The sequence below is a fragment of the Diabrotica virgifera genome, chromosome 2 (assembly GCF_917563875.1).
Source record: "Diabrotica virgifera virgifera chromosome 2, PGI_DIABVI_V3a".
Classification (NCBI taxonomy): domain Eukaryota; kingdom Metazoa; phylum Arthropoda; class Insecta; order Coleoptera; family Chrysomelidae; genus Diabrotica; species Diabrotica virgifera.
In genome coordinates this window covers 56,758,358-56,781,905 of record NC_065444.1, presented here as the reverse complement: position 1 = coordinate 56,781,905, position 23,548 = coordinate 56,758,358, and the positions used below count along the sequence as shown (strand labels likewise).

Sequence of the window (23,548 nt, the reverse complement as noted above, 5' to 3'; positions counted from 1 at the left end):
CGCATTTTTTAAAATATTATTGAAGGGAATAATCCTCCATAGAAGTAGAGATCACCAGTGAAAACTAAATTTGCATAGAATTAAAAAAAAATAATATCCATTTTTCCATTACAAAACACAGTAACTGTAATAAAATAAATTAAAACTATATGATATAATAGTTATTTATGATATAAGTACTAAAAGTACACGTTTAAGACACCCATGTGAAAGTTTGCAGAATGAGCGAAGCGAATTCTGCAATTCCCTGTCATAATTCCTGTCACTTGACATATTCTACATGTTCCACTCATTAAAACGCCCATTTGGTGATAAATAGCAGTCTGATTTTTGCATGAGAGTTTAATCTCTGTTCGGATAGTTTAAGTCTGTTCTGTCGGACAAAATACATGTGCCGTTTTCGTGTTCTGACCGTTCCAAATTTTTAACCTGTTCCACAATTAAAACTTCCCCTGTTCCAGTGTTCCCATATATCAAAGTTTATCCGACTAGACACCCTTAAGCTATTAACAAAATTTCAGCTTGCTATTAATTAACTTTTTTTTCATACGCGGGATCCAGACCTATTAGTTTCTAAGTTGTTTTTTTTATTTTGCCACAAGTAAAACTCTATTAGTTCAAGTACCTCATTTCATTTTTTCTAGAGTTATTTACAAGTTCAGTCAGTTCCTGAAAATCATAGATATTTCTGCAATTCCCTGTCATAATTCCTGTAATTTGACATATTCTACATGTTCCACTCATTAAAACGCCCATTTGGTGATAAATAGCAGTCTGATTTTTGCATGAGAGTTTAATCTCTGTTCGGAGAGTTTAAGTCTGTTCTGTCGGACAAAATACATGTGCCGTTTTCGTGTTCTGACCGTTCCAAATTTTTAACCTGTTCCACAATTAAAACTTCCCCTGTTCCAGTGTTCCCATATATCAAAGTTTATCCGACTAGACACCCTTAAGCTATTAACAAAATTTCAGCTTGCTATTAATTAACTTTTTTTTCATACGCGGGATCCAGACCTATTAGTTTCTAAGTTGTTTTTTTTATTTTGCCACAAGTAAAACTCTATTAGTTCAAGTTCCTCATTTCATTTTTTCTAGAGTTATTTACAAGTTCAGTCAGTTCCTGAAAATCATAGATATTTCTGTTCCTTAGTATTTTTTGTTCAATATTGCTATAAATTCCATCAGCAGACATGTGCGTATGGCCCTTTGTAAAATATTTTACAACGATTTCATGGAGTCTATATCTTGTAACGATGTGTTTACAGTTACATGGTTACAGAGTAAAAGGGGTTGGAATTTCCGTATAAATTGAAGACGATATCTCAAATCGAAACACAGTAACTACAAAAACCATTACAAAACCCAGCAACTACTAAGCAGTTACTTGGTTTTGATATGGGTTTTGTTAGTTACTGTGTTTTGCACTGGGAGAAGCCTCGATAGACTGTCAGTTACTGTGTTTGGCGTATGCCGTATCTTCCTTATTTATGGTCCGATGTTAGTTTTAAAACTATCAGAAGGTAGAGCAAAACCCAGCAACTTCAAATTTATAAAAAACTCGATTTTGACAAAAATGACGGTTACTGTGTTTTGCAATGGGACAGCCGAGTGGTGACGCTGGGGACAGGAATATTCAAAAAGTGCATGTCGTTCACGTGATCATTCTATCTTTTCAGCGACTGGACTGTCTATAGAGAGATGATCTTTAGCATCCATAAACTGCTGAATACTTAACTTATCTACAATAGGGAACTTGCATAAAATTTTAAATTCGAAAAAAATGTTATAAATCACAACAGAACATAATTTAAAACATGTATCAAAGATAAAAAAGTTTTTTTTTGTCTTTCGTTTGACCCCTAAAGACGATTAAAGATTCAAATTTAACCAACCAGTCCAAAACGTGTTGTGACGTCATCCGGTTATATGTTTACATTCTGCAATAATAAAGTAAACAAAATTGTATATAATTTTAAATTAGACATTATAAACGTCAGTAGAAAATACAGTTATGTGGCGTTACAAGTGTTTTTGATTGTTTGAACTATTCATAGAAAACTTGTACTTTTACAAAATAGTTTTATTTTCCATAGTTAAACTTTCTTTTCTTTCCTTCAAAAACTGTATCAAACTCCAATCTCAACAAACTGGTATATATTATTACGATGACATCGTAGACATTTAGATAAATGTCATTAGAATATAAATATTTTTCCCTTATTCCACGACGATGAGCTTGCCAAATACCCAAGTAGGTGGAGGCCAATAAACTAAAGAAGGAGAAGAATATACCTAAATATAACCATAATCATAACTACAGTCGGAAAAATGAAAGATTACCCATGAACGATCATATCAATCACATATTTTGTATTTGCTGTCTTTTTCCATAAATAGCAAAACGAGAGAGAGAGATTATTAATAATCTGAATAATATGTGATTGATATGATCGTCCATAGGTAATCTTTAATTTTTCCGACTGTATATAATAAAACTATGTGATGTCACGTAAACTTAAACCTACCACTAAAATCTGAGCAAGATATAGAAGAAGCAGTCAAACATCTAACTGTAAAAATTCAACAAGCCGCATGGGAAGCTTCACCTGATATATCATATGTTAAGAGACCGGGCTCATACCCGCTCTATATAAAAACCATGATATACGAGAAAAGACAATTAAGAAAAAGATGGCAGACCACCCGTGCTCCAGAAGACAAAACCAAATACAACAGAGCAACCCGTCAATTAAAAAAGGTCCTACAGGAACACCAAGAACAAGAAATAAACTATTTTCTAGAGAATCTGTCTAGCTCTGAAGAAAAGAACTACTCGTTATGGAAATTGTCTAAAAAACTCAAAACACAATCACAAACTAAAGCAACGATAAGAAAAAATGATGGCACCTGGTCTCGAGGTGACGAAGAGAGGGCTAACACCTTCGCTGAACACCTTCAGTCAGTTTTCCAATCGCACAAGAGAGAGGTTCCAGAGAACTAAGAGAAATTTATTACAGATATAGCAGATGAACCCTACGAGATGTGTCTTCCCACCAGAAAAGTCAAAATTACCGAAATTGAAGAAGTAATCAAAAACCTAAATACAAAAAAAGCACCTGGATACGACCTGATAACAGGACTAATTCTCAAAGAACTACCTGAAGAAGCAATAAAGCTACATACTAATGTACATATACAATGCTGTCCTAAGATTGTGCTACTTCCCCTCCCAATGGAAGGTAGCACAAATCATTCTAATTCATAAACCCAACAAAGACACAACCCAACCTTTATCCTATCGTCCTATCAGCCTTCTGCCTTTACCCTCCAAAATGTTTGAGAGGCTTCTCCTGAAAAGAATAGACACTGTCATTACAGAAAAAAACCTAATACCTCATTACCAATTCGGATTTCGACAACAACATGGCACAATCGAACAGGTCCATAGGGTAGTCAGAACCGCAAGAGATGCACTCGAGAACAAGAAATATTGTACAGCAGCCTTCCTGGATGTCTCCCAAGCCTTCGACAAGGTACGGCATAAAGGTCTAATATCAAAACTTAAAAGACAACTGCCTCATCCAATCTGCATGCTCCTACAATCATACCTCACCGGCAGATCGTATCAGATAAAACTAGGGGAGGCCCTCACTACTCTACATCCCATCCACTCTGGCGTACCTCAAGGAAGTGTCCTTGGACCCACACTGTACCTCCTGTTCACAGCAGATGTACCAACTTCAGATCGTACAACAATTGCAACATATGCTGATGACACTGTCCTAATGGCTTGCCACGAAAATCCGGCCCTAGCTTCACAGACACTACAAAATCACTTAAATAGACTTGAAATATGGTTTAAACTGTGGAGAGTCAAAGTTAATAGCTACACGACAACACACATTACGTTTACACTAAGGAAGGGGATCAATCCAGCTGTAACCTTTAACAACACACCACTGCCAATAAGAAGTGACGTCAAATACTTGGGATTTACCTAGACAGCCGCCTAACATGGCAAAAGCATATATGGAACAAACGACTGCAACTGGGACTCGTTTATAGAAAGATGTACTGGTTCATGAATCAAAAATCACGCCTAAGTCCACACAATAAACTTCTGATCTACAAATGTGTACTGAAACCCATCTGGACGTATGGCATCCAAATATGGGGAACTGCCAGTGAAACAAATTTACTCAAGATACAGCTCTTCTTCTTCTTCTTGTGCCACTCCTATCGGAGATTGGAAATCATCAAGGCTACCCTGATTTTGTTTACAGCTGACCTAAAAAGTTCATTAGTGGTGCAGCCAAACCACTCTCTCAAATTCCGCATCCACGACATTCTTCTACGGCCTGGATTCCGTTTTCCTTCTATTTTTCCTTGCATTATATTTTGAAGTAATGCGTATTTATGACCTCTCATCAGGTGACCCAAATACTCGAGTTTTCTTCGTTTTATCGTTAATAAAATTTCTGGGTCTCTTCCTATCCTTCGTATTACTTCAAGATTTGTGATTCTTTCAACCCAACTTATCTTCAGCATTCGACGGTAGCACCACATCTCGAAACTTTCAATATTTTTTATGTTGTTCTGTTTGAGAGTCCAGGCCTCTACACCGTATAATAGCGTGTTAAATACGTAGCCACTTAGCATTCTTAATCGTAGAGGGATGCTTATATCTCTGTTGCAGAAGAATTTTCTCATCTTTATGAAGGTGGCCCTGGCAATTTCGATACGTCTTTTTATTTCATTGTTTTGGTCTCCAGTTTCGTTTATTAAAGTTCCCAAGTATTTATAACTTGATACTTTTTCAATTTGAATGCCGTTTATACTAATATGTGCTGGTTGTGTCATGATTTTACTGAAGACCATATACTTGGTTTTTTTGATATTAATGTTTATGCCATAATTGTTGCAAGCATATTGCTTGCAAGATACAGCGCTTTCAATCAAAAGTTCTAAGGCAACTGTGCCAAGCTCCTTGGTACATTTCTAACGATAATATACATAGGGATCTCCAAGTCCGAACCGTCAAAGAAGAAATTGTTTCTCTGTGTTCCAAGTACCACAATAGACTACGGTTCACCCAAACATATTGGTCACCAATCTCCTGACACCCCTACACAACAGAAGACTAAAAAGAACAGACACTCTTGACCTCAACACTAACTAAGCATTACCACTTATTACTATTGTACTATTCAAATTAATTCAATTAATTTATTAATAACTGTACTAATTCAATCATTATTGTACTCTTTTAGGTATTCACCACTGGGTGAATACTGACTGTGTCACACTCTTAACACTCATATGTATTGTTTATTATTTTTTATAAAATAGATTGCAATAAAATGGATGTCAAAAAAAATGTGAGGTCACGGGTCGTTTGAACTATTTTATACCGCAGAAGACTTTAAATTTGTATTTCTAAGTTATTACGAGTTTCTGAAGCGTGAAATTTTGGAAATCTCATTTTAAACAAAACTGAACATTATTATGTAATAAAAAAATGTGCAAGTTCCCTATTCATATGTTACCTTAATAGAGCTTGCAGCTTCTCATATTCATCTTCCCATATGGAAAACACCTCAAAACATTGAGTCATAACTTTCTCGAATTCATCGAACGGAATGTGCATCAGTCTTCTCGTGCCCAAAACTTTGAGTAATTGGGCACCCAAGTCTCTTGAAATAGCTTCAACGAGCCTCAAACATCTCTGAATGGGATACTTCGTTGATCTCACTTTTCTCAAATGGGCGAAAATCAGTTGGACTGCGGCTCTGATTCTTTCCAGTTCTGTAGCAGCTAATAAATCGTTGATAGGAAAGTCTTTCATTAGGGGATTGTAGTCGTTGACGGTAGCTGTAAAATAACGTACAGAAATTTAATTTACTAAAACATCTGAGATCTTTGAATACCTAATGAATTATAGGTTGAAATTAAAACCTATTTATTGTTGTCCTCTCCTTTCTGTCCTTTTTCATTGTTTGGAAAAGTATTTAGTGCTTAATTAAATACTTCTCCTTTTTTTATTATTTTTAATTTTTCTCAATATTTTTAACCTGTTACCTTATTTAATTACTCATTTCATTGTCTGTTATTACCTCTAAATTTCTCACATTAAAATTGGTTCTCTATTCATATTTTATAAAAGCTGTACACAGAGAAACATTAATTTGCCACAACATGTGAATGATAAGGGCTAGTAACTCAAAAATTACTTAATTTCTTACGTCTCTTAAAAGTGTGATTCAACTTTCGTAAAGTTCCTACAGGTTCTTCTCACGACCCGTATACGTAAATAGGATGGTCATCCCTGTCAAAAAGACAGAATTCAACAAGAAGTGGCGACGCGATTAGAACGCACAGAAACATTTAAACCAGCAGTCGCAACGGACAAACAGTCGTCAACAAGAGAATTATTAAAACCCGCTTCTCGCAAACGCAAACCCTATCTCTTTACTTCCTGCTACGACAACGAGACACGACGATTCTTCTTTTCAGCTACTGCTGTCAGTATTTACAACCAAAGGTAAGTAAGTAGTTCTGTAGTTCTTCTGCTGCTAACAATTTATGGGTTGTGCCAATTGATTCTTCTTATATTTACAACCATATTCATTCTTTACTGCTTTAATTAATTAATCAGTTAATTTTATATTTAATGAAACTGCAAGTGCAATAATTGATGAGAATGCCTTAGATTGGAATCCTCAATGAGTAGAAAAAGGGGTGGACCAGGAAAACGTGGAATACATAAAATAAGTTGCAAGTGGATATATTGCATGTGAAGAATTGTGTGATATACTCAATGTTCCTGAGAATACCGTGTCAACTCAAGTAGCCAGATGCTACCTCTGAAGATTTGGCTCTGAAGATGGCCCAACAAAAATAGTAAATTGCATTAAGATGTCACAAAAAAATAATCTCAGAACAATATAAATATATGAATTTGAGAAAGAAATCGATTTTACTTACCTATAGCTTGTTTAAGACCAGTGTCTGTATCAAACGAAACAGTTGCATGGAATCTTTTTCCATGTTTGAGGATGTCCAAAGTTAGTGCAACTTCCATACTTTCACGTTTCTCCTGAATGCGGTGAAGAGCTCTTTCTAGATTCAACCAAAAGCTGATTTCTTGTAAAGCTGTTCCGGAGGCTGGATCTCTATCCAATTTTGTAACCTAAAATAAGACCAAAAACTAGAATACAGTCAAATAAAAAATTCACATATCGCCACCGCCTACGAAAAGTATAACTCCGAAAAATGCCGTTAAGAATAGAACTTTCAATGAACGCCGCGAAAAATATTATTTTCGATTATATGATTGTGAAAATTATAATCCCTAATAAAGTGTTAGCGAAAAAATTTATTTTTTGAGGAGTATCGGCAAAAAACATCATTTCTGTTTGTGGGTGCACGGAAATTATAATTAGTAAAAGGTTCTCAGAAATAATTGTTTTCGTCGGCAAACACAGAAACAGAAAGGGAAATAATTGTTTTCGTCGGCATCTATTATGAACTAAATATTTTCATTATAAATATTTTGGGAGTTATAATCTTCGCGGACACGCATATAAAAAAAATTGTAATCGCCAATACTTATCAAAAAGTTATTATTTTCGCTGGAAATGTATTAGGAATCACATTAATCATAAGCACCAGCGATATACTTCTTCTAACCCATAAAACTTTACCTTTTGGATTTCCTTGATCCACCTGTTTACACCATGTTGCAACTGGTTCAAAAAGTTGGAATCATCTACTTTGTCACTAAAATCAGCTACTTTTGGTTTTCTGCCTTCATCTGCACATTGTTTGATTAGGCTTGCCACGTACGGGTGTACTTGTAGGGTTATTTCGGGAATATCAATATTTTGCTGCAGATGCAAAAGACCCATTTCAAGTTCAGCGATGGTTTTTTCGACTGCCGGAGCCATTTTGTCACCATCACTAAAATAAAAACAATTTAAAAATCCAGAAGGAAAATGAATTTCCTGAAAATGAAAGTCATCGAAAATTGGACCTGCAGATTAGAGAGTCAGAGCCTGCTGTGGCGGTCTTATGCCAGAAATCATATTTAAAATATAATGCCAAAATAGTATGAAGTATAATGGTAGAGGAGCCCAAGCGGGGATTTTTGCAGTAACTCGAGCACGACAGATTATCATATGGGGAGAAACGTGGTACCCTGCAGATGTACCTCTACCATATATTGGCTCTTAACACAGGGGAGTTCGTTAAGGGGGGCCCGAAAAAAAATCTATCCTTAAAAATACTCGAAATTGTCAGATTAAGATAAAGTAAGTTAAGTACATGCAAAATAGTGTATATTTAAAAAATCTGACGATTTGAGCGGGGCGTACGGAAATGGGCAAGTCAAAAAGTTTCACAAAAAAAAGCGAATATTTCGCGAAATATCGTCAAAAAACTAAAAACAACGTGTTCAATATTTTTCAAAAATCTATCGAAAGATACCAAACATGACCCCCACGGAGAGGGGTGGGGGTAAATTTAAAATTTTAAATACAAATCCCGCGATGTTTCGCAAAATAAACATCAGATCAAAAAACTGCAAAATACACTTATTCAATATTTTTGAAAAATCTATCGAATGGTACCAAACACGAATCCCCATGGAGGTGGGGTTAGGGGTTACTTTAAAATCTTAAATGGGAGCCCCCATTTTTTATTGCAGATTTGGATTATTTGTGTAAAAATAAGCAACTTTTATTCGAAACATTTTTTCGAATTATGGATAGATGGCGCTATAATCTGAAAAAACTATTGTTGGAAATGGAAAATTAAATTAAAAAATGGAAAGCCCCACTAAAATGGAAAATTTTACTTATCTTTTTTTTGGTATTACGACCTAATAATCACAACCCAATAGGTCCCCAAAGCGCTCGAGTGACTGCACATTTAGCATACTTTGCTCCCCTACCATAAGTCAATTTCAAGTCAATTAAAAATAATTATCTTTGTTTTATTCCATTTCAAATCTCTATACCTCTCACTAATTACTACATATTATCCAGATTACAAAGGAAGAAATAAATTTACTTACCGATCAGCTCTGCCAGATTCTTTGACATAGGATTTAAAAAACGGTGCAACTGTTCTACTGACATAATCGTGTAATATTTCATATGGTGAGCCATCGCTGAAATTCATCAGCCGGACTTGGGCTCTAATACTTTTATCGGCTTCGATCACTGGGCCTCTCTTAATGCATACTAAACTTGACATTTTTGAGTTGGTATAATGGACTTCATTGCTGACATAATATGTAACTGGCTCTTTTTCTTCCTCGCCCTCTGGCGGTTGAACGCTGTCATCATCTATAACACAAGAAAAGATATATAAATGAATAATATGTTCAAACAACCTTTGAAACCGATAAGTAAGAAAAACAATATAACAAGCAAATAAACAATTTTCCTTATTGCATCTCTCCTACTTGAAATCTATTGTGTCGATTCCGGTAGAAGAAGAATCCAAAAAGAACTTAAAGATGGTTACAAAAATCTAGAAATAGAGCAAGGAGGACATAAATAATGAGCAGCAAACAATTAGAACTAAAATAGTAATAAAAATAGGTACTAAAAAAAAGCCACTTGAATCATTAAAATGTTCTAAAAGTGCGAAAAATAAGGGACATAGCATCAGAGATAATTAAGTAGAACAAATATTTCAAGGCAATGCAAGAAATAGGATGAAGGACTCAGGTAAAATTACAAGAGATCACTAGATATTTTTTATAGCAAAGAAACAGGAAATAACGGTATAGGCAAATGTACAAAACAAATTCTTTTCTAGCATCATACAATTAAGAGAATAAAACGACAACAGGTCATTTTAACTGGAAACATTAAGTGAGTATTTAAAATAGCATGAGAATTCTACTGGATATTTAACTAATTTTATTAAATGGTTCCTCTAACATCCCTCTGAAGTATTCTTTTGTTTTTGCTGTATAGGTTTCATTTCTATCATGTAAGTATACGCTCTGAGCTTCGCTGGTGTCGCTCCTAGCGGATTAGTAATGCAACTTTCACCGGTAATTTTTAAATTTATTATTTAATTGTTATCGCTTAATATTTACAACGCAAAAAAGTAATTAAATTGTAATCGATTTTTTTAAGATTTTGCCTAATCATTTGACGTTCTATTGATGAAATATTAATTTCTTACTTGGGATACTTTCACAATTATCGTGTAGATGGCGCTAAGATTATAAGATTAATTTATAATTACATATTACGGAACATTAAAAAAACTTAAATTCAGTATTTAAAATGTAAGTATATTTAAGGTAAAAATATATACCACAGCTTTGACCAACTAATATTTTTTATAATTAATGTTTTTATTTTTAATTTTACATTAATCACTTTGACATTTATGTCAAATTTCCAGTAAACGTTTACAGACTTGTCACTACTGGCGCTCGCGAATTTTTAAATATCCCCTCTACGTACGAGCTCACAGCGTATAGCATTATTATTAGTCTTTCAAATTATTTATAAATGTGTACTTTTCCATTTAATCTGACATCTAATCTAATCTTCACATGACATTCTTCAAACTCCTAATCATGTCAATATATAAGCTGATTTATTGCTTCTTTCTTTATTTTTAGACCAATGTACACCTATTTTTATATCGATTATTTCATTTAGTGTTTTGTAATTATTGTTTGTGCTCTTTTCTCACTACTAGAGATTAAGTCTTAGCTGTTGATATTTTCTCAAACTTTTTTATCTTCATTATTTAAGATTAAGATTGCAATACAATTATTATTACTAACAATTATTGGCAAAAACAAAAAATTATTTACAGCTATCTACCATATTTTGTTCAATTTTCAAAATGAACTATGATAAAGAATTAAAAAATCAACTAGAAGTTACCTTGACAGCATTTCTATAGATAGCCTATTAAAATTTAAGTTTATCAAGATACTTACTTACTCATTCCATTATAATTATACAAAATTATACACACCAGCAAAATCAACATTTTCATGGGATTTACTTACATTTTTAAGATTTTAACTTTATTTTGATGGGTAGACAAAATTTGATACTTTTTCAAACATTGTTGTCAAGAATCAATGCCAGAATCATTTAAACAGCTAAGATGATATAGTCCATGTGGTAAGACGGCTCCTGTCTGGAAAAATTTCTGATTCGGTTTCTTTGTGGATTCCTATTCAAAAATTTCCCCTTGAAACAAATCTGAAGGGTGCCGGGCGAAATTTTTGGGCAGAAATTGTTTAAACAATTTTTTTAAGAAATACAAAAGATTACGTTTTTTTGCTCCGGAACATATATTTTTAAGTTTTGTCGGTCATTCTGAAGAAGAAAGGTATCTTGTAAATTTTCTCAAAAATTGATAGTTTTCGAGTTATAGGCGATTTAAAATCTGAAAAATGCGAAAATACGCATTTTCGAGGCTTAATAACTCATATTCAAATTAGTATTTTTGAGGTTGCCAGATACTTAAATTGAAGACTAAATATTCAGCTTCCAGATTCTGAAGAGTGATCGCGTCTAACTTTAATTTATACCGTTGTTTTTTAATTGTTAAATACGCGTGTTTATCCGATTTTTTTGCTGGAGAAAAATCTCCTATTTTCCTCCGAAAAATATTTTTTCTAGATTCTTTGGGACATTCTAAATAAAATAAGTTCCTTGATATTTTTCTCAAAAGTTAACAGTTTTAAAGTTATAAGCGATTTAAAATCCGAAAATGCGTTTTTTTGTCATTTTTCGGATTTTAAATCGCTTATAACTTAAAAACTAACTTTTGAGAAAAATATCAAGAAACTTATTTTATTTAGAATGTCCCAAAGAATCCAGAAAAAATATTTTTCGGAGGAAAATAGGAGATTTTTGAATCGGAGCGCGCCGCACCAGCAAAAAAATCGGATAAACACGCATATTTAACAATTAAAAAACAACGGTATAAATTAAAGTTAGACGCGATCACTCTTCAGAATCTTGAAGCTGAACGTTCAGTCTTCATTCTAAGTATCTGGCAACCTCAAAAATACTAATTTAAATATGAGTTTTTAAGTCTCGAAAATGCGTATTTTCGCATTTTTCAGATTTTAAATCGCTTATAACTCCAAAACTATCAATTTCCGAAAAAAATTACAAGATACCTTTCTTGTTTAGATTGACCCAAAAAATCTAAAAATATATGTTTCAGAGCAAAAAAACATGATCTTTTGTATCTGTTTAAAAAAATTGTTTAAAGAATTTCTGCCCAAAAATTCCGCCCGGCACCCTTCAGATCATAGGCGTAACCAGGATGATCCTAAGGGGGGGGTTACAACTACCTGAAAGGGGGGGGTTACAACTACTGGAAGGTCTCTGAGGGCTATGGTGTTAAGCGTATAGAGCTCAAAGTACATCCCAATGGGGGGGTTACAACCCCCAAAACCCCCCCCTGGTTACGCCTATGCTTCAGATTTGTTTAAAGGGGACATTTTTGAATAGGAATCCACAAAGAAACCAAATCAGAAATTTTTTTCAGACGGGAGTGGTCTCACCACATGGACTAATATAGTTATTTTACAATGAAACTTAAAAAAAACCCAATGCCAATGGCATACACAGGTTTCTGTGTGAGACAGGAAAAGGTTACTCAAATTTCTGGGTCTCAAATTCTCTTGTCTTCTTTTATTTTGCTTTATACAGTAAAAATGTTTTCTTTGTCAAATAAAATATTTTATTTTTCAAACAAGCAAGTAGATCTCATAAGTTCTAGAATCTAGGTTCTAGGTTTTCACCCTATTTGACCTGGAGTAGAACTGGAAGTTGATATTTGAACTCTTGGATTGATATATTACGATTTCACTAATTTTGGGGCACTTTTGCCAAACTTTCAGTTTGGCAAAACATTTTAACTTTTCAATGCATGTAGATTTATATATCACATGTACTATTTTTAGAACTACAATGTGACAGTTCCAATTACAACTTTTTAACCTGAAGACCTGAAGTGATATAAAAACCAGAAGTATATTTGTTCTGGTCTTGCAGATTTTTCACATTTTTATGTTGTAAATAAGTGATTAATAGTAATAGTTATTCTCAGTTATTGGGTCCAGTATGTTTGTTTTGAACATGTCTAATGTAATGGCAGATTTCTGTGTTAAGAGGAAACAGTAGCGATCAACAGGTAGCAAAAACGCGTTCCAAGATTGCGGCTGTAATTTTGAATATTTTTTCGAGATATTTGGCACACATATTCGTAATATAATAAAGAATGGCGATACAGAGCCCAATTTGAAAAATATATTAATATGTGGAAATTACTCCGTAATTAAATACAATATTAAAAAAACGAGCCTGTACCGCCATTAAGAAGAACAAAAAAATACACTTTCTTCAAATAAACTTTTTTATCCGATGCCTAGGTTTTGTGTTATTTTGGAACTACTAAAATTGTTTATTTCATTAGTAGTTCCCAAATGACACAAAATCTAGGCATCGGATAAAAAAGTGTATTTGAAGAAAGTGTATTTTTTTGTTCTTCTTAATAGCGGTACAGGCTCGTTTTTTTTAATATTGTATTTAATTACAGAGTCATTTCCACATTTTAATATATTTTTCAAATTGGGCTCTGTACCGCCATTCTTTATTATATTACGAATATGTGTGCCAAATATCTCGAAAAAATATTCAAAATTACAGCCGCAATCTTGGAACGCGTTTTCGCTACCTGTTGATCGCTACTGTTTCCTCTTAAAACCTGTGTTTCACAGCCATAACTTACTATGGGCCTGATTATTGTTTTATAGACTCGGAGTTTTGTTTTCTGGTGTATGTCTCGCAATTTGAATATGTCCCGAAATAGGCTTTATTTGCCAGCATAGGCCTTCTATTTATTTCCAGTTCTTCTCATTATTTGCGACCAGGTCCATTCCTAAGTAAGTGAATCGATTCATGTATTCTATATCATCTATAAAGTGTTGTTGTTGAGCCATTTTATTTGATCTGGCTTGGACAAGTAGTTTTGTTTTATTAGTATTTATTGCTAGCCCTACCCACAACTTCTGCACTCTGTTCCAACGTAGGTTTCTTCCTCCACATTCTATAGTTCTGCTCAATGTTTATATCATGGTATGCCAAATTCTTGCATTATATTTCTGTACCTCGGAAGGATACAACACTAAGTCCACTTTTTTCAGTTTTGACATTTTCATATATGTATTAATAATCAACTTTTATCACTTTATTTAGAGGAATAGAGTACTATGTCCTAAACCATTTTCTAACGGAGATAGCGACCTTTAAAACAACATCAAGTCCATTTTTACTTAGAGGGATAGAATACCATATGGACTTGATGTTTTATCCCTCTACGCATGTGAATTTCTGCCACACATAGTGTTGCACACGGTTGCATTTCTTTATGATGACAAGTAGTAGATTATTAGTGATCTAATAGGTAGTACTTTTGCCATTTACGGTGTGTTTAAAGTTAAACTTATGTTTTTAAACACACTTTCTATATCAAACACTGTGGTAGTTAATGTTTTGAAAAATAAGATTAAACCAGGTGGAATTGTAAAAAGCGATCAAAGAGGCAAGCAAATTCCTGCGAATAAAACACATGAAGACACTATTGAAAGTGTAATAAGACACATTTCTTCTTTCACAACCTATTGCAGTCATTACACTAGGGAAAAAAGTGATATGAAGTATTTGGGTACGCACCTGAATGTAGAGAAAATGTATGAGCTGTATATAGAGGATTGTAATAACAATGATTTCAATCCTATGTTAAGAGCTAAAAAATGGTTCTACTATGATGTGTTTACCAAAAAATTTAAGTTGACTTTCAAACCACCAGAAATAGACACATGTGACTTTTTTCAAGCAAAACTAAAAAAGAATTTGACTCCAGATGAAAAAAAATCTGTTGAAGAAGAACATAATAGACATCTGGATGAATTTAAATTATTAAGGTATGATTTGAAAAGCAAGGACACCAAAAAGGCTAACACTACCATTAAGGTGATCTGCAAAAATGTTTGCCATCACCCCTTGTAACAAATTGCATAAGCTTCTATAAGAGAAAACTGTGGACATTAAATTACACCTTGTATGATTCTTCTGATTCCTCAGTCCATTGCATTATGTGGGATGAATCCAAAGGAGCCCATGGTGGAAACGAAATCGGATCTGGATTACTCAAATGGGCAGATACCGTCATTCCTGGCAGTGAAATAGAAGAAATCATACTATGGTCAGACAATTATTACAGCCAGAATAAACATGTTAGCCTTATTATGTGTTTCTTTTGGATACTCAATAAGTATCCACAAGTAAAAAAGATCACCCAGAAGTTTCTACTAAAGGGCCACACCCACATGGAGGCGGACACTGTCCATGCGCTGATAGAGCGAAAGAGAAAAAAAGTTAACAGCATATCTATTTTAGCACCCTGGGATTGGCAGCAGTTAGTCAGACAAACATCAATGAAATATACCGTACATAATATGGAATTAGAAGATTTTAAAAATTTAGGTCTTTGTATGATGTCAAAATATCTCAAAATCCTCCTTTTATTAATAGAAAGAGAGAATCAATAAACAACAAGTTCTTCTGTCAAACTGTGTTCAACTGCAAGTAAAACAAAACAGCATGGAAACTCTATTTTTGAAAAGTAATTTTAATGATGAAAACTACGAAATTGATCTTGTTAGGTTTCCAAGGCGACACCTTACATTGCCAAAAAATTTGCAACTGGTATCACAAACTGCAATACCTATATCACAACAAAAGTACAATGATCTTTTGGCATTACTGCCATATGTACCTACATTTTGCCATGATTTTTATAAAAACTTAAAGCACACTAGTGATAATTCCAATAGTGACTATCCAGAAGGAGACTCATTTGAGGATGTCTGAGTTGTTTGTACCTAAAATACCATTTTGGTTAAATACATAGATGTATTATTTGTATTTTGGTAAAGGTGAATTGTTTGGTTGAATAAATTTTGTAAGTCAAATAGTATTGTAGTTGTTATTGAATACCCCATACTAAGACATACAGTACAATAACTTTGTTAGAGGAATACAACACCATGTCCATAAAAGGGTTAAAAACATAGGAAAAAAAATTTTTTTTGATTATAACAAATGTATTATGTAAACTACAATAGATATAATGTCCTATTAAAATATTGTTTCAATATCTCAATAAATAGCTGCAGCAATAACACTTTTTGTTGAAAAAAAGTTTAAAAGTGCTCTCCTGTAAAGTTATGAAAATGGACATAGCGTTGTATCCTTGCGAGGTACAGATTTGGTAGTATTGTTCTATCTATAGAATCATAGGCTTACTTAAAATCTACACAGAGATTGTAAACGTCTATTTCATATTCCCATGCTTTTGCTAGTATGCATTTGTTTAACTGTAAATAGTTGGTTGATGGTATGTAGATCTATTTTGCCTAAGCACTGCTTGATATTCCCGATAATTTTTTCAGTGAGAGGTTGAAGTCTTCAATTAAGAATGTTTGTGAGTATTTTGTATCCCGAACAAAGTAAAGAGATATACATCTCATGTATACAGTAGAACCCCGATTATCTGTGCTCCTCGGGACTGAAGGTGGCACGGATAATCCGAACATGTATTTCTTATGTATAATACATATGTACGTATACACATACATACATATGTACCTACCATAAAAAGATAACAGAAAAAATAAATCTTTCATTATGAGTCTCTCTTTCATCATATAGAGTTTCCGTCAAGTGATTTATGATGACGCTATTTTGAAAAATACTCAAAAATGTAACTTGACTAATAGAAAATCATAGCACGGATAATCCGCAGCACGGATAATCCGCACCCGGATAATCGGGGTTCTACTGTATTTGATATACATATACTTTTTAGATGTTATGTGTATATTTTTAGGACAATGCATTGTACTTTGAATTAAGGTTTTTGCATTTAATTTATTGGAAGTAACTTTATGACAGGAAATAAATTGGACCATTCCTTGTTGGCATATTAAACTTTTTCAAGTAATCAATAACTACACTATATTGATCATGACCTTGGCTAAAATTCAAGGTTTTAAAATATCCTTGCACAATTATTATTTACTTCCCAAATATTTAAAAAAAGTTCTGACATAGACAAGACTAACAAAAAAAAAGGGTGAATATGAACCTAATAGATAGAAATACATATATCTAGAATAATAGATACAAAGAAATACATATATCTAGAATACCTAATCATAATGAATTCATAATATGTACATTATAACCAGTAAGACAAGAATTATGATCAGCTGTAAATAACGATTACCGAATATGCAAATATATGAGTCATCTTACCTTTGGAAGAGTTCCTCTGTATGTACAAAGTTGCAATTTGCGGATCACTTATGAATTTCCTTATACATTCCTGATTTGCTTTATCATCTATAGCTGCCACTAAGTTTGCCGGTTCGGCTTGGCCGTCATCCTCCGGCAAAAGAACAGTGGTCGCTTTTAAAATAAAATTCGAAAATGCTGTAAAATCAACTAGAGCCACATTTTGCGTTTCGTGGCTGGCTTCCGTGGATTCTAAAGAGTCCCCCATTTTGGGGCTAAATATAAAGCTTAGTACATAAAAAGATAAACAATTCTTTACAATAAAAACACACTGGTGAGTATTAAACTACGAATATTTTCTCTTTACCATCAGTTTTTTGCACTTTTGACCAGACCAACTGATGGTTTTGATTTTTGATTTGGTTTGACATTGACAGTAATCGAATGACGAATTTAGTAAATGACATTTGACATAAGGATGAAGCGCCGGTTGACATTGGCAGTGACTACAAACTACACTGTACCCCACTCTTTAATCCTATGTAATCCTATGGAAAGTATCGAAAGTATACATGAATTTAACTATTTGTGTTAAAAGAAATGGTAGGAAGTTATTAAAATTATTATAACAGAATTTTATTATTTTTTATTAATGTTTACGCGAGTTTTATCAAATGCTTCATTTTTCAAGATTGATATTAAAATTTTTCGTTGTCATATATTTCCTTATAAAGATGTTACAGTTGAAAATTACAATAGACAACAAATTACATACTGTTCCAATTTTTTTATTATTGAAAACTTTTCCTTTTCAATAACTTTGTCTTTGACCTCATTGCAAGATAGTGTTGCCAAATTTACAGATTTATACAACTTTTTCACGTAATCCTCAATGCTCTTTAAGTTATAGTCTAGTCAAAGGGTATATAATTTGCATCGTATTAATCTGAGACCGGAATTTCAGTTGAAAATACATTAATTTTATACATTAAAGATAGTAAATAATATTGAAATGTCAAACAACCGAATAATTTCGGATAATACTTTCGTCCACAACACACTCATATAATCTTATAAACTGTATTGTTAGTAAACCTCTCTACATTCATAGAAAACTCTGCAAAAGTGAGATCACATGGAGAACTATTAAACGAATTTAACGAGTGAGGCTCGGTTGTTCAAACGCTAATCAAGAAGTTGATTATAATTAAGTCTCCTTAACAACCATCAAATAACAACACCCCTCATTCGTACGTCAATGAGTTGATTGTAATCAATTATGTTAATAATTATCATTAAGATAACTAATATAATTGATTGATTAATTAATTAATTGTTAATTAACATTATTAACATAATTGATTAATAAATCTCATAATTGTAATCAATTATGTTTTCAGCAACCCAAACAAAGTTGACATTGACAGTTGGTGACAGTAATTAAATATTTGATAATGATCAGTTGATTCCATTTTTGATTAGCGTTCGAACAACCAGCCCAATGACATCGAAATAAAATGGTAAATTAATTTATGTATCTGTTCACCCTTAAAATAAATTCCGGAGGATCATCAATCATCATGAATCAGCCCTGATTTGTCCATTGTGGAACATAGGCTTCCTCCAGATATTTTCATCTTCTTCTGCTCTGCGCCTCTGCTATTTAATTGGTCACAATTATTTTGTCCCTCGCGTTGGGGAGGATACACCAAAGGATACCTACATACAGGGCCGGCGATAACGGGCCTGCAAGGGATGCACTGCAGGCGGGCGCCTCTGCATGGGGGGCGCCAAATGAGCTTTTTTCTGCTGATGTTATAGAAAATACTAAAGTAGAAAAATTATTTTTTAAAATGTTGTTTAAATTCCAGCCCTAATACCCTATTCTTGGTACAGTTTGGGGGTGAGATAGGTACCACTCCATTATTGAGTGTGACTGGTTTGATCTTCGGATATGTGGGTCCCACTGTTCCATTAGAACACATACACTGTGTGTCAGCCAAATGGAATAAATTCAATGGCTCAAATACTAATAGTTTTTTTTGAAAAATGCTTAAGTAAGCCTGTCGATTAGTATTTCAAATGGAAATTTTTTTCATACAATAGTAATGTATACAGGGTGGCCCAATTTAGAAATATGACGTCATCGTTGATTTTCTTAAATGGAAACACTGTCATTTTGATAGCTATTTTGATAGGGTGTGTAAAGTCATACATATCTGTTATAATATAATATAACTATAGTTATGTCTAATTTGGAATAACTTCATTAGTTTAAACACTAATTGTTTTTTTGAAAAATGATTAGACCTGTCGATTAATATTTCAAATGAAAATTTGTTTCATATTATAATAATGTATACAGGGTGTTCCAATTTAAAGATATAACGTTATCGTTGAGTTTCTTAAATGGCAACATTGCCACTTTGATAGCTATTTTGATAGGGTGTGTATACGTTAAGTTATACATAGCTACAAAATATCAAATTTTTATTCCTTACCATTTATAAGATAATAAAAAATAACATTAAATCTCTAAATTGGGACACACTGTATACATTATTATTGTATGTAAAAAATTTCGATTTGAAATACTAATCGATAGGTCTGAGCATTTTTCAAAAAAAAATAATTATTATTTGAACTATTAAGTGTATTTCACATTACAGACATAACTTTATTTTTTATTATCTTGTAAATGTTAAAATATAAAAATTTGATATTTTGCAGTTATGTATAACTTCACACGCTGAATTTAAACAGCCATTAAAATAACAGTGTTGCCATTTAAGAAAATTAACGATGATGTCATATCTCTAAATTGGGACACCCTGTATACATTATTATTGTATGAAAAAAATTTAGATTTAAAATACTCATCGACAGGTCTGAGCGTTTAAAAAAACAATTAGTATTTAAACTATTGAATTTATTCCATTTGGCTGACACACACTGTATATGTTTCCTGAGGCTAGCGTTATATAAGTATGTGTGTGTGTGTGTATGTTTGGGGGGGGAGGCGGGCGCCTGTGCTAGTTTTGCAGGCGGGCACCTCATACCCTAGCGCCGGTACTGCCTACATAATTCCAGGGGATACACCAAAGAAATGAAAGGAAGGTCAGCGATGGTCAATGGAGCAATGAAAAAGCTCACCAAAGTATGGAAAAACCACAATATCACCTTGGGTACAAAGATAAGGCCAAGGCTTGAAAAAACAATGGATCTGAATACTGCATGGTCTTTGAAGGAAGTTGATAAACGCACTATACACGCGTTTGAAATGTTTTGCAGGCGAAGAATGTTGCGAATACCCTGGACCGCAAGAGGAACCAACGGGTAGAGTCTATTCTTAGGAAGCTGCATGTTACAAGTAGGCTTTGAAAAACTTTGACCGAAAAAATAAACTCTTACTTTGGTCATGTGGTGCTTAGAGATAGTTTGGAAAAGCTGATATTGCAGGGGATAGTGCAAGGAGTAAGAGCCCGCGGAAGATCACCAACAACGTATGTGGACCACATTACAATAGAGATCGAAGCCTCACTAAACCATTGCTTCAGAGTTGCAGAGGATAGAGAAAGATGTGCGAATAGAACGACCGACTAGAAAGAAGAAGAATTTTACTTGTCAATTTTATATTATAAATTGAGCATAGCATAAGTGAGAGCACAATTTCGTGGCGGCCGTGGCCGTAGCTCAATAGCTGTGCTAGTGGCTTGACAAGTTAGAGAGTCCGATAACCAATTGACACAAAGGCGTGGACACCAAGAAATTTTTTAATTTCTAATTTAACTAAGCTGCCACTGTGTCTCGGAGGCCACGTTAAGCCTTCGGCACTACTAGTCCCAGGGGTGGGCCAATTGGGCGACTGCCGTAAATTTTTAGGAGCGGCAAATTTGAGAGGACAACCTGTTTTGTCTCCCAAGTCTTAACAACTTACTTACTTAGCACAATCTCGCAATGCGGAAGGACGTTGAGTAGAAACTGAAGAATAATAGGTTCATAAGAACAGTATTAAGGAAAAAAGAATGCATTGGGACATATAATATTAGAACATAATATATTCCAGAAATAAACTCATATTCTCTTGACTTCCCATACTAAGCCTCATTCATTGCACTATTTGCCATCAACAATGTTCTTATCTTTACACGAGTGCAACTTACACCACAAATAGTCTTTTCTCTGATATTTTCTTACACAATAAAAAACTCAACTTTCATCACGTAAATACATTCCTCACTTCGTCAGTAATTTTGTTACAAAACCTGTTTAACATGTTGCATACCTTCAGGCTCTACATTACCTAATTTACTTTTATTCCCAGTGTATGTCGTCGATCCGGCTACCAAGTTCAGACGGCAACATCGCAGACAGACCCGGTTCTTGTCATCCGACGGTGTCTCATCTGAATCAGCTGTTTATCGTATGATATGTACGGGTAAAAAATGTTAAGGTAAGAGTGGTGTGATAGGTATTCTTTTGTGTTTATTGTGAAACTTAAACAAAGACATTGGCATTGGGCGAAATTTAGTTCAGATTTACGGTAAGTACTTTAATGTTGTAATAGAATTAACGTTACTTTCATTAATCAATATGAAACATACCTATCTATACTAAAGACAGGGAATGAAAATCGATACACTCTGGGAGGGTAAAATGAGATTAGGATAGGAAATCACTGTGTGCTGTCCCTTTTAATCAATAATTTATTTAGCAAATTTGGTTAATTGTATATTTAGCAAATTAGTTGCAAAAACATATTCATAGTTTTTGTGATTAGTTTATAAGCTACATACAAGTTGTTTCAAAGATATTTTATTGCCCTGATTGTTTCCTGTGATTACAAGGGCATCAGACCACGGTACCGGCTTTTTTATAAGGCAAAAATTAATCAAAAACTAAATTGAAATTAGTGTTTTATTGATAGATAATAGATATATTTTAGTAGTGTTTATTTTAATGTTCTTTTAGTGTGGAAGCTAACTTAATTTTAAAATAGAAATAACAGAATAGTTTGATGGTATTTCTGTAACTTCTGGTAGGGGGTAGGTTCATGTGTATGCCATAATTTTAGAATTTTAACTTATAATTTATGTTTATAGGCAATATTTTTTACTTTTAGACCACTTTTGTATTTGTGGGGAGGAAGGGGGTCGGATTTTTCCCAAATTTTAATATATTATTGTAGGTACCTTACAAAGTAGCCTATAGCTGTGCTATAGCTATGTTTTTAGTCCCCTAGGTTATCCTGGGCCTGAGTTATGCCCCACAAAAGGGTCAAAAATAGACCCTTTTTACCCTTTCTTTGAAGAGCTATATCTCTGAGCCCAGTGAACTGATTTAAGCTAGTGCTAGTGGTCTCATTTTTCTAATTATAATGTCAACTTTTTGATGAAATAATTTTCAAAACCACAAAAATACCTTGTAGATACCTATTTTATAGATTAAGAAGAAGGAAAAGAAATTTTCATGATTTTCAACAAAAATTGGTTGAGTTAAATTGTCAAAATTTAATTAAACCAGCAAATGAAAAGGTTTTTAGTATCTTTCCAACAAGCATTTCTAAATTAAAATCCATCTATACCCTGTTTTTAAACCAGGAGGAGTAAACTCAAAAGACAGACTCTTCTTCTTCTTCGTGCAACTAGGATTACTCCTGTTTGTTGTCTCTTATTCTGTTTCAGTCGTTGTTGACTGTACATTGTCTTTCCACCTGTTCGGCGGCCTTCCAACAGGTCTTCTGCTATACATCAGACTCACACCCAATAATGTCACTAAAAAAATCACCAATACATCTTCTTTTTTGGTAGATCATGTCAGCATTTAACAGTAATCCATAAATATTATATTATACTAAAGCTTGTTAAGCTTGTCACACACAAGGAGCTAAACTATAATATATATTATAGATTTATTCTTGCAGCATGCTTCGAACGTATCCTGAACTTACCCAGGATACATTCTAATATTGCGGAGTAATCAAACAGATGAGGGAAATCATTTACAACCAAGTGTGTTGGCTTACTTATGAATGAAGTAAAACACTCATCTTTAGGCTGTCAAAAAAAAAATAGGTTAAAGGCTCAGGCCAACAAATCCAATAAGTAGGGGAGAGTTAGATAAAACGGGATAGTCAGATAAAACGGGATACCTAGCCTAGAGACCCAACTAGAGGTGCTATTAAT

The 23,548-nt window shown here is 33.6% G+C and overlaps 2 protein-coding genes across 5 annotated transcripts in view; one reads left to right on the top strand and one right to left on the bottom strand.

Moving 5' to 3' along the window:
- LOC114331494 (dynein heavy chain, cytoplasmic) overlaps positions 1-17,794 on the bottom strand; it is a 144,735-nt gene extending 126,941 nt beyond the window's left edge. For 3 of the 4 annotated variants that reach the window (XM_050643658.1, XM_050643659.1, XM_050643660.1), the window contains exons 1-5: positions 17,385-17,793; positions 9,074-9,347; positions 7,704-7,959; positions 6,985-7,189; positions 5,547-5,871 (exon numbers count right to left, since the gene is read on the bottom strand). In XM_050643658.1, coding sequence (XP_050499615.1) covers positions 5,547-5,871; positions 6,985-7,189; positions 7,704-7,959; positions 9,074-9,347; positions 17,385-17,631 — 1,307 coding nt within the window. In that variant the 5' untranslated portion in view covers positions 17,632-17,793. Of the gene's footprint in view, positions 1-5,546; positions 5,872-6,984; positions 7,190-7,703; positions 7,960-9,073; positions 9,348-17,384 lie in introns of all 4 variants that reach the window. The other variant, XM_050643656.1, reaches the window with a different exon arrangement.
- A 3,933-nt stretch (positions 17,795-21,727) lies between these two features.
- Positions 21,728-23,548, top strand: part of LOC114331495 (phosphatidate phosphatase LPIN3) — a 195,000-nt gene continuing 193,179 nt past the window's right edge. The window contains exon 1 of the transcript XR_007696388.1: positions 21,728-21,906. The gene's annotated coding sequence lies outside the window, so the exon portion shown is untranslated. The remainder of the gene's footprint in view (positions 21,907-23,548) is intronic.